At 40.4% G+C, this 11,765-nt stretch overlaps 1 protein-coding gene and 1 long non-coding RNA gene across 2 annotated transcripts; both read left to right on the top strand.

Moving 5' to 3' along the window:
- The first annotated feature begins 1,917 nt into the window (after window positions 1-1,917).
- Window positions 1,918-5,530, top strand: mych (myelocytomatosis oncogene homolog). Its single transcript, XM_085274643.1, has 3 exons — window positions 1,918-2,226; window positions 3,734-4,262; window positions 4,942-5,530. The coding sequence occupies exons 2-3, from the start codon at window positions 3,743-3,745 to the stop codon at window positions 5,487-5,489; spliced, it is 1,068 nt and encodes a 355-aa protein (XP_085130769.1). The 5' UTR covers window positions 1,918-2,226; window positions 3,734-3,742; the 3' UTR covers window positions 5,490-5,530.
- Window positions 5,531-5,559: 29 nt separating this feature from the next.
- LOC146574731 (uncharacterized) lies at window positions 5,560-7,269 on the top strand. Its single transcript, XR_014892491.1, has 2 exons — window positions 5,560-6,786; window positions 6,829-7,269. It is a non-coding gene; the product is annotated as an uncharacterized LOC146574731 (long non-coding RNA).
- Window positions 7,270-11,765: the final 4,496 nt, after the last annotated feature.

The following is an 11,765-nucleotide window of genomic DNA, read 5'->3' as shown; positions in this document are numbered from 1 at the left end:
CATCTGATCTCAGCTGAGTTTAACAAAGGTTTCATGTTGTGGTGCAGATGTTTGAGGGAGGATTCATGTGAAAGCATCTGGAAATCCCAGAATTAAGAAATTAGTCAGAAAACGAAGAATCCAGTCATTCGGTCAAGATGTTCAACATACTCAGGTGAAACTGGGCCAACCACCAGTCAGTTTGCCAGTTGGCCTGTAGGTGGCACATTAATCCACTTATTTAGCCTGCTCCCTGCTCTTTGTGTGAATGTTCACTGCTGCTGTACCAAAATGTTCTTGTGATCTCTATCTGTAACCCCCCCCCCCCCCCCCCCCCCCCGAAAAAAAAAACAACCATCTTCTAAAATGTGGAGCAGCAGATTGCTTCTTTAGTGCAAGTTCAGTGCAGCTTTGCTGTTGTTGTCTGTGTGATATTAATACTTCACCCTCTTGTGAAAACACAGAGTACACTTTCACACTCAGCAGAAAGTAGTTTACATGTGGCAGACCACCTAGGGGGCTGCGATTACATCTAAAGACGCAGAGTATGCTCAGAAAAGCAGTGTGTGAATAACAGTGAATGAAGAAGAGCTGTTACTTTACATGTTTGAATACATGCTGGGGTCTTTGAGCTTATAATAAGAGACATTTTGTGGAGACTTATGCATATCATAAGTCATGATCATCTTAGTAAATACGTAATTTAAAAAATAGATACAGACACACTTTTAATGCATGTAATAAAGCTCATTTTAAAATCATTGGCACGTGTGTTGGGTTTAATTTAATTTATAGAAAGGGGTTGGTATAAGATTTCCTTACAGTGTTCCTTGGACTTTGCTAAGAACTCACGTGAACAGGCTAACTGGCAATCTGATTGGCCGACGTGTCTGCACGTGTACCGGCAAAATCCTTGACGGTTACGTAAGTGGAGCAGCGCAAGGGACTCACTGGATGGAGGGCTACAGTGTCCGAGTGGGACGACTGGAAGATAATTTATTACAAGGAAGGATCTGTAAACGATCAGTTAGGAAATAATGGAGGAAACAGTAAAATGTGCATATGTTGTGTTTGTTCGTTCCGTTTTGTTTGAATTTATTCTGCAACAAAATATACAAAAACTACATCATAGATAAATAAAAATTAGCATTTTCTGAAGAATAAAAAGGACTGTAAAATATACATTTTCGTGTTTGAAATGTTTAATTGTGCATAAGCTTAAAGTGGAGTAGGTGATATGATGACGCTTTAGGTCCTTTAGTTTGTAGTAGTAGTAGTAGTAGTAGAGGGGGAGGGGTGGATGGTGAAACACTCTCGCAAGAGTTGGATTTGGAGGATAACGTGGCTCTGAGAGCACTCAGTCCATCTGTATGTCAGCCTGTCTCCCCTTCTCATATTACAATTAAAGGGACAAAGAGGGGGAGGAAACGCGGTATAAACCCCTTAACCCGTAAAATGCGTGAGCGTATCCTCTACATTCTCCAGTAATGAGTGAGATGTATGTGTTACTCATTTTAATCTCTGAAATATATCATTTAAAAAAAATAATAAAAATGTTCATTTTAACACCTCAAGTGTGGTTCACTTGACTGTTTTATCATTTAGACTGTCAAAAAATCACTGTTTAAATGGTTTTATATTGGCTTAACTCTGTTGTAGCTTTCAAATGACGCCTTAAGGCGAGAATGAGAAAAGTAGGCAGGCAGTGAGCAGTTAGATACCCGGCTTTTTCTCAGTCCACGTGTGTTTCTTCCCAACTTTACCCGCCACCGTATTCCTGGAAATCAAGCAAGCGTATGTATCACTCCGCGCATAGTCCCGGCTTCAGTGTGCAATTAAACCAAATTGCCGTCACCCCCTTTTTTTCCGCGTGGACTTAATCAAAAGAGAAACCGACTGCGGTTACATCAGCGGTGGATATGATTGCCGTTAACGACACTTTGTTGGCTATTATGTTTTGGCGCGAGTTTAGCGGTGGCGGAAGGATCGCGGCGTACGCCCTGTATTAAACTCAGTGACCGCTGCAGCCACACCTACTCTGGCTGATACAAGCGGCGGAGGAGAGAAGAAAAAGCAGGATACACCCGAAATGCTGCCCTGCACAAACTTCAATTTTACACGCAGAAAGTTTCACTTGGGCAGGATTTTCTAGTCGTTTTTGTCTCGCTGTGGACTTTGCTGGATAAATAGGGCATTTCTACTTTTTGTCTTTATTTTGAGTGCACTCTCCTGTAAGGACAGTTGAAGGTAAGACAGCTGTTTTATCAGAAACCTCATTGCACGCATGTGAGAATGGGGGTTTTGTGCATTTCTTTGTATTTTTTTCTCTTTTGGTGTATCTTAGCGGTGCTTCAAAGAGGAAAAAATGACTGCCGGTTTCACGTGGGGTCCCGGTGCTGTTTAACGCATGCGGGGTTTAAATGACCGTCAACGCCGGTTAACCTTTAAATCCTTTTACGGACTTTGTGCTTTTACGAACGGTTGACTTTTACTTTTCTTACGGAGATTCATTCTTAGACTCCGTGTAGTTATTTATATTCTATTTTTCTAGTGTGTCACCTTAGTGAATTTGGTTAAATGAATCATTGCACAATAGATTCTGCAGATGCATGAAGGCAGGACGACCTAACAGCAGATGCGTTCAAAAACTTAAGGAAATTCGTGCTCTTCTGTTTTCACATTCCAGCTGTGCTTGGTCTCAAGTATTTTTGGTCGAAGTCCTTCTTTCGTGCAAGAGATATTTTGGATACGTTAAGAGAGAGGGAAGTGTAGAATGTATTTAATAATGCTGCGTAATCGTTGTCTGCGCTCTGCATTTAAGTTGTAGCTCAGCTTTTCCCAGGCCGTGATGGTAAAGAAAGGCAGCCTTTAACTCCCGGACACACACTGCTGCTTTTGTTCTCCCACACTGCCTGCTATACATGCACATACCATACGACCCCACAGGAGTATTATAAGAGTTCCCCCTCCCCCAAATAGGACCATAGGTCAGGCTGTTCCAGCTGAAACGACCTTGGTTAAATGAGAAATGCTCATTTTTGTTTTGTTTTTTTTGTTTTCAGTGAAACTTTTTTAAAGCTTTTGTTGTTAAAGCTTTTGGGAGTGGCTTCTAATTGAGTAGAAAATCAACATTTAGTGTCCCATGCATGTTTTTGCGTGTGTGTGTGCTTAATAGTGTATTTCTGAACAGAGTTGGGGAAACTGTCCTTTGTGTTGTGCCAGAAAGCTGAGGTTTTTTTGTATTTGTTTAACAGCAGCAAGTGGCCCAAGTATCGTAGCAAATGCAACGCACCCATTCCTTTAGACTCAGAGTATTGTTTTCTGTGTCAGCAGTCAGCCTGACTTAATTTGCGAGTGTTTTATTATTCTGAGTAGGAACAATGTAAATGGTGGAAAGAGGTGTAAAGTTTCTGTGTGTCCCAGCTGTTCCTGTGATGTCATGGGTAGGGGGGTATTTTTTTTGAGGGGGGGGGGGGGGGGGGCTTAAGGGCCTCCCCAGGAGCAGAGGGGCGGGGTTATAGTGATGTAAACACAGATAAAAAGGTAGAGCCTGCAGGTTGGGGACTCAGTCTAGAGGAACAGGTTAAAACTATCACTACAACAGGTGTTGCTGCTGCTGGGATTAACCCAATAGACGCTGACTCTGCGCTGCTGTAAAGACACTACTGGATTAGCTTCTCTGGATTTTAACTTTATAAACTCCACTACCTCTTAGATTTTTAATTTATACCGTTTTTTGTTGTCGTTGTCACAGATTTCAAACATGTTGGAAAGTTTCACTCAGTCGCAGGACTGGTTTTGTTCAGAGCCGCTGCTCTTTGATGACGAGTTCTGCCAAAGCCTGATGAAAGACCTCCAGGCATTACCGACACCTCCGCAGTCGCCCCCCATGAAGTCTGGGCTGGGTGGTGATAAGCCTCTGTCCAAGGAGGACCAGCTCAGCTACGTGTCGGATATTCTACTGGAGGACCATGACATGCAGCTCAACTGGCAGTGTGACTTCTTCCACTCTGATGCTGAGAAAGAAGGCGAGCTTAACCAGCCCTGCTCTGAGGAAGCTGAGGACTGCCTCTGGCAGTGCCTGGCAGCTGAGGAGAAGCTTGTCTCCTCACTACTCGGTTGCAGCCCCGTACTATCTGACATTGATACCCGCATCTTTGAGGAGATCGCCGGCTCCACACTTGACTGCCAGAGCCTTATGGAAGCTCCGGAGCCCAGTGAAGCCACATCAGACTACGGATCAGTTGGTGGCGAGCTGTCCACATATTCATCTAGCGACTCTGGTAAGTTGAATGTTTTCATTAAGTTGTAGTGCTGATGATCAACTCTTACTTTAATCTCAGTCCTGCTTTGTTGTTGCAGTGCTTATCAGTATAAACACCCACACCCAGAACAGCCTCACTGGCATTTCATTGACAATTCTGTTAATGTTTACTGGCACTAAGCCCAAACTGTTCTGTGTTCAGCTTATCAAGACAGCAGCACCCACCTTTAATCTGCAGAAGCCTTAATGGCTGAAGTGTGTTATTAAGGTGTGGGTGAGGTTTAAGATGTTGAGTGACATTAAGTAGATTAGGGGTTTTAAGAGAAATGTGTGTGTGACTCATGTTTAGCAGTGAGAGTTGTGGCTCAATCTATTACGCTTTTAATGAGTCATTTTACTGCCTTAAGCCCTGCAGCATCTCTGGGCTAGAACGGAGATGGCAGATTGGCATTTATATTAGTTTTTCAGTGGTTACTATCTCTTAGGATATGATAGCTTGTTGTGATTTGGTAATTCCACTGGAATTCTTTGTGGATGTTGTAAACTTTTAACTATTTCAAGTTAGATTTTCACAACTGACTGGTGTCCTTCGGTGGGCTTTGTGCAGTCTATACGGTGTGCCACAACCCACCAAGATTATGACATGGTCATGGGGGGCCAAAGAACTACTCTAATTTTTTATTTTTTTTTTCTTACAGAGGAGGAAATTGATGTGGTGACTGTGGTCCGCTGTTCCTCAAGTTCCTCCCCTGAGCCTACATTGGCTGAACGTCAGCAGAAGCAAGAAGAGGAACAACGTGCTCGGCAGCGATACCGCTTTGAAATCCAGCTACAGCACAACTACGCTGCTCCCTGCCCTGCATCACCGCCGCCATCAAACAAGCGTGCACGAGGGAGCGATGGCCCGTCACGCTTCCACTGCCTTTCACGCAGTTCTTCATCAACCTCATCGCGTCACTCATCCCGAAACTCAACAGAGACGGAGGATGAGGAGGAGCGGAGAAAGACTCACAATGTGATGGAGAGGCAACGCCGAAACGAGCTAAAGAACTGTTTCATGCGCTTGCGTGACAACGTGCCTGAGTTGTCGCACAATGACAAGGCATCTAAGGTGGTGATCTTGAAGAAAGCCAGAGACTGTATTTATAGTTTAGAGGATGAGTCCCACAGACTGCAAACCAGGAAAGACAAACTTAAAGCCAAACAGGAAAAGCTGAAAGCCAGACTAGAGCAGCTCCGTAGGTAACGGACCAGGATTGGACATTTGTAGGTTTTCAGAGACTTCTTGGGGGGGGGGGGGGGGGGGGGGGCGGGGTAAGGGAAGAGACTTTGTAGATAGATGGGAGTAAGAAATGGCTTTTCCTGCTGGAAAGCGCACATACAGTTGTTTCTGTCATGTAGACTGTATATTCACATGCACACAGTTTCCCTGGACATGATATAACACACATTGCCTCATAATTAATCATTGTCATGCCTTGACTGTAGAGTGTAGTGCATTTCTTTTTCTTTTTTTTTTTTTTTTTTTTTTTGGTCCCCCTGCCACAAGACAAAGACAACATCCTGTCATTTCTTTTGCGTCATCTGTGGGAGTATGTCAAATGTCAATGATTTAAAGCAAAGTCTCAATTAGACCAATTAACTGGAAGCCACTGCAGTACAGTGTTGTAGTTTAATGAAACTTGAATATTATTTTCAGGATCTTTTATAGCCATATTGACTATGATCCCTCCATTCTCACAGGTCTTTGGTGGCTTTAGAGTTAATTGTGCTTTGTTAACTTTGACTTAATGTCATTACAAAGTTGTGCCTTCAGCCTTGTATGGCTTTTATGTTTGGGCTAAACACAACTATTACAGAATGATGTATGTTAATCCCAACGCTGTACACAGCAATGCTTGGCCACAGTTCAGCTCAACACTAGTTCACTCACTGAGTCATGTGTTATCTGTTAAGCTCAAAGGTGAGCCATATTAAGTGGACTTCAGGTTTGTTTTTTGTTAAGACTGAACTGCAAGCTTTGCAAAGCAGCCAAAGTTTGGGCAAAATCTCTAACATTTATATTTTGTGTGTGTGTGTGTGTGTGTGTGTGTGTTTGGGTTTTTTGTTTTTTTTTTTTTTTTTGTTTTTGTTTTTTTTTAATAAACAAAAACAAAAAGAGGACAGACTCAAAGTTTTAAATAGTCGGAGGAGGCTGCAACAACCGCAATCATAGTCACTTGATTCAGTCATTTTTCTTTTGTGTCAGTTCAGGTGAGTAAGTGTCATTTTGATTGGTCAGTTGGTGGCCCTTGTACTTGGATCAAATTGTAAAAAATGAACAGTGTTTAAAAGAAACGAATCACACTACTTATGATTTGAAATAAATATTTTATGTAAAGACTTATCAATCAACAAGGGCCACTCACTAATAAACATTCCCTGTTTTGAAAGGTTGGATTCACAGGCTGTTCTATACTCTCGCTGTAACACACAAAAATAGTTTAAGACATGAACATGTCCAGCAGAATCCTCGACTGTCAGGTGATTTATTTGCTGATGTTGCTATTAAGGTTAATAATGAAATGTGCAGATGGCCTAATTAGGTTTTGAAGTAAGTTCTTCCTAAATCAGTAAGTATTTGACACGTTGATAGCCAGAAGCAGTTTTGCCTTGAGATGCATGCTGTTCAGGACACTGTCTCCTTTGTTTTCAAACCAGTTCTTTCAGGGAAGCTTAATTGTATTTCTGCAAATATTTAACTGTTCATTTCATAGAAATTAGTCATATAACTGCCTTGTAAACATAAAGTGAGCAGGGATGACTCAATTTTCTTTAGGAAACCTACCTCCACCTGGCTGCAATCGGGCCTATGATGTTTTTGTTTGCCTTTTGTTCTGTTGTACATATTGTACAGTTTTTGTTCAAGTGTACATTTAATATTGTAATATAACTTATTTTAGTCTTATTCATTCTTTGTTGTGAATGCACTTTTTTTTTTTTTTTTTTTTTTTTTTTTTTAAATAAAATTTAAAGTGTAAATTAGAGATGAAGTTTTTAGTGTGGTAATTTATTATGTGTTGTCAGAGCACTTACCAGAAGGGACAATTGGGGGGGGGGGGACTGTGACATGCTATTAATGTCTCTTACAAAAAACCACTTGATCAATATACCTGAAACTTTTTATCGCCTAAGAGAACATATCTGTTCATACCCATTAGTATGAGCTCATCTTTTATTGTAAATAACAGTCTATTTTACAAGAATGCCCTGACAAAGTAATATAGTAAAGTCTGTGGAAGTTGCATAGTAATACACATATACAGCAAAAATGCACCAGTATAGATGCTAAAGAATGAAATATTTGTTAGCTGGTTCCCGGAGAAAGGAAGAGTAAATCTGACTTCCAAATAAATCTGGAAGTCGTCTGCATAAACATGGAAACTCAAATGACGCTTCTAGGACAGGGGTGTCAACCTTATTTTATATTGCGAGCCACATATAGACCACTTTGATCTTAAGCAGGCTGGACCAGCAAAACTCTTGTTTCTGTCGGTGTCAGGAAGCCTTTTTTTTTTTTTTTTTAATGTTGTGGCGATTGCTTTTTAATTGTCATAAAAACCAGATTTCTATAGTTGAAAGTGGAAAAACAAACATGTTTTTCACAAAGAGGTTTTATTAGAGACGTAACTCGTTTTGCAATTTGTGAAAGTTGAAATTTTCTTTTGTACTGGATAGTAGAAATTAGGCTTTCAGCTGTTATTGTACTCACCAATAGACTGGTGTGTAATAAACAAGCAAATAATGCACGAATTAGGGATTTTTGATGGGAAACTAGTCTTTCGAAGCACACAGAGAGAGCTATGAAGGAAGTGCAATTTTATGGTGGAAGCAAGACAGCCAACGTAAGTGGAAATTCATTAAAAGTCTTTTTCAAAAGTGAAGTATAGCGTAGTGATCTTGTTTTGCCGTTCAATGAATTTTGGTTGGAGAGTGATGAAATCTGGAGTTTCAGAATCTGTGAGATGTCGGTTTTCCGCACCCGATTGGCATTTCCTGTACGTGGGATCCACGCTTTGTGTTTACATCTGTTTGCTGTTTTAGCTTTTGGTGGTCATTGAAATTATGTTGTAAGCTTTTAGCTAAGATTCTGACTTTTCTGTGGATACCACATGTGTATGTTTAAATAACAGATCAAGTTAAATTAGATGTTGTCTCTCTCCCTTTCAAACAATCGAAATGTGTTGTGGGAAATGTAGTTTATGATCACTGTGTGCTTTTAAGCAGCAAACGATAAACTTATTTTAAGATAATCATTGAGAAGTTCACGCAGGACACATAAAACGGCATGGCGGGCCAAATTTGGCCTGCAAGCTTTGAGTTTCAGACATGTGTACTAGAGGATTATTTTATTGTATTAGCAGGTGCACCTTGTTAGCATTAGCTTAACAATCCACTCTCTTGTGTAAAAATACTCCCTTAAGGCCAAAAAAACCCCAAAACATTTTTCAACAACTTTAATGCTTGAAAACAGAATCCAGAAATCAATTGGTGATGTCATAGATTTTACATCCATCATTTATTTACAGTCTATGGTTTTAGCATAAACTGTTATCATAAAAAATGTTCTAGACAATATGCAACCCTAGAGAAATAAGGAGGAACATGTGTTCCACTGTTTTTCTGGCATTACACTGGTTTTAAGGTTTTACTAACCCTCCTGTATAGCCCCACACTTATTTTTCCTACTTCTCCTCTTCCCTATCTTCTATACTCTCCATTCCCAACCATTTAGGTGAGCTAGGCTTAAACTGGCAAGACAAAAAGATGTGTGATCTGTGCAAAGGTTTTAGGCAGGTGTGAAAAAATGCTATAAACAGAATGTCTTCAGAAATATTAATGATTGTTTATTTGCCCCAAATGTATTCTGCAGCAGGACAACAGACCCAAACATACAACCCATCGTCAAAATAAAAAAGAACAAGAAGTACTGGAAGTGATGGTATGGCCCCTACAGAGCCCTGATCTCAACATCATCGAGTGAGATGCTCTTTTGAATTCAAAGGATGGTCACACCAAATATTGATGTAGTTTAGATTTCTCTTTTATTCATTAACTGTATTTTGTTGATTGATGAAAATAAAAGATTAACACTTCCATTTTTAAGAGCATTCTTTGTTTACAGCATTTTTCCTCACCTGCCTAAAACTTTTGCACGGTACTGTAGTACTGGGCTAATCAGCCAGAATGAGTAAAACTCCTGTTAAATGTACAGGTTTTTTTTTTTAAAGTAACAATTTGTCCAATTTTTAATACTGGCAAAATATCAACAAGAACGTGAGAATTATACTTGTCCCTATGATGACCTGCGTGAGATGTTATTCCCACTGCGTCTGGCTTGCAAATTCATAGTCCTTCTGTTTAAAAATGCTCACCCTCACACACCTGTCACTCTTGCGTATCAACGGTATCTCCAGACCGCTCCCATGTGTAGAGATATGCAAGCATTTTCCCAGGGCAAAGTGTGCTCAGCAGCAATTGTATGTTGTGCAATCTGAGCTCATTCCATGTGTTGCAGTCTGCATGTGCAATCCGTGGACATGTGCCCAGTAGGTGTATGTGTGTGTGTTAAACTCCCTTGAGTAATCTCATCCCTTCTATATTCACTTTTGGGGAAAAAAACACAGTACACTTAATTTAAAAATCACATTATATTGAGTAAGAGAGTAATGTAAGGATAGCTGTAATGTGTGTGAACATATGTTCTTTATGATCACTAAAAAATAAACATGATTTAAAAATGCTCACCCTCACACACCTGTCACTCTCCCATGATTTAAAAATTCCATTTTAGGGCAAAGACGGGGGTTGAAGGTAAGGGTAATTGGTACTATGGAAAAAGTGTACAGAAAATAAATGTAAGTCAGTGTAATATCACATTAAACCATCGACATGCAGCTTAGTTTACAGCTATGTAGGTCAAGGTGAGCAAGTGGTTTTGTGACTGTCAGGTGGATCAGATAGTGACTACAAGATTGGTCAAGATACCATAAAAGCCTTTTTATCTGCAACGGCAGATTAGGCTTGTCGTTTTAAGAAAGGGAAGCCTGATAAGTCACTCAAACAACATTAATATACACAAGTAATTATTTCAGCTTTCCTGTTCACAGTATTCAGTTAAAGGGACGTAAAAGTGAGAAGGTGGAGCTTTGTGTTTATATTTTTCCTGCTAAGATTGGGGTTAAGATTATCTTTAATCTGATTGCTGATTACCACAGTGTATTTCTCTGAATGAATCATGCAGGTTTATAGTGCAGTCTGAAGTAATAGCTCTTTCAGCTGCTTACCTGAGAATTGACTGGTCAACCAACAACTGACCAACAGACCAACCTTCAGTTCTTCACACAAATATGCACATCGCACATGGTCAGCTTATGCTTCTGATACTTTTTTCCCACGGTATCTTTGGTTAACATTTGTCACTGAGCAGCTTATGCTGCCTTCCTTGCCGACCTTGGAAGTCGGGCATCTGAACTGTGAGTGACATCACTCCTAAGTTGAGCCCTTTCCAGTGATAAAGTAACATAAGCAAGAATAAATGGGATTTGTTTTGCTCCTTCAAGGTAGACCTAATCATGCATCAAAAGCAGTAACGAGCAATGTTTGATTTTTTTTTTTTTTTGCACTTAAAAATAGCCCTACAGCACATTCATAGGTAGAGCCTGGTCAATGCTCTGTGTATGGCATATTTAGTGAGTCGCCAATATATAGTAGTAGTAGTACTAGTAGTACAGACTAAGTTTTACAATCTTACTTATGTGTAATGTGTACTAACGCCACCTTGGACTGTTGACACAGGTTGGTGATGCTGCTCCGAGTTTCCGAGTTGAAAGCATTCCGACTGGGAAGTTGGAAATTCTGAATGGCTCAGATTGTTTCAGGTTGGTCACTTTCAACTGAGATGCTCTAAATTCAACACATGGTACACTCCGCTTGAGAAAACCCAACAAAAACTACTGATACCATGAAGGGTGCAGGATCTCCGTGTTTGCTTGGACCATTGAAGACCTTTAACGTAGACTGAGAAGACAGTGTAAGAAGTTCTTCTGTGTAATGTCTACAAAAGTCCAGATCTGCAGTGCACATGCGACTTATGAAAGAGGACACAAAAAAAATTCCAAAGGCTGAGTATTTGACATAGTAAGGTTTTGGGTGGAGTGTTTAAATTCAGGCTGGAACAGACCAGGCCCAGTGTGTGTGTGTGTGTGTGTGTGTGTGTGTGTGGGCGTTGCACAGTAGCTGGCTGTATTTACTTCTTGTGTGGTTCTGTGACTTAAATATTCTGAGTCATTTATTCTGATCTGCCACATCGTAAAAAAGAGAGAGAGTGAAGATGAGACATGGAAAAATAATACGAGGGAGGAAACAAATGAAAAGAGTTTATAAAGAGAAGGAGAGAGAGAGAGGGGGGGGGCAAAAATAAAGCTTTAGAGACTAAAAGCAGTGCCCATTTTATTTTCCAATGTGCAGGAAATAATGACAG

Source organism: Mchenga conophoros, linkage group LG5, assembly GCF_057382185.1.
Source record: "Mchenga conophoros isolate Kocher_MC1m ecotype Shallow Benthic linkage group LG5, M_conophoros_male_GT1.1, whole genome shotgun sequence".
In the NCBI taxonomy this organism is placed as follows: Eukaryota; Metazoa; Chordata; class Actinopteri; order Cichliformes; family Cichlidae; genus Mchenga; species Mchenga conophoros.
The sequence above is the reverse complement of the archived record's forward strand: the minus strand, read 5'-3'. Positions and strand labels throughout refer to the sequence as shown.

What these genes read in the sequence shown, in the direction of transcription:
- mych (XM_085274643.1), top strand. Translation starts at nt 3,743, where the DNA reads ATGTTGGAAAGTTTCACTCAGTCGCAGGACTGGTTTTGTTCAGAGCCG. An exon ending in ATATTCATCTAGCGACTCTG is followed by an intron (nt 4,263 to 4,941) that starts GTAAGTTGAATG and finishes TTTTTCTTACAG; the next exon opens with AGGAGGAAATTGATGTGGTG.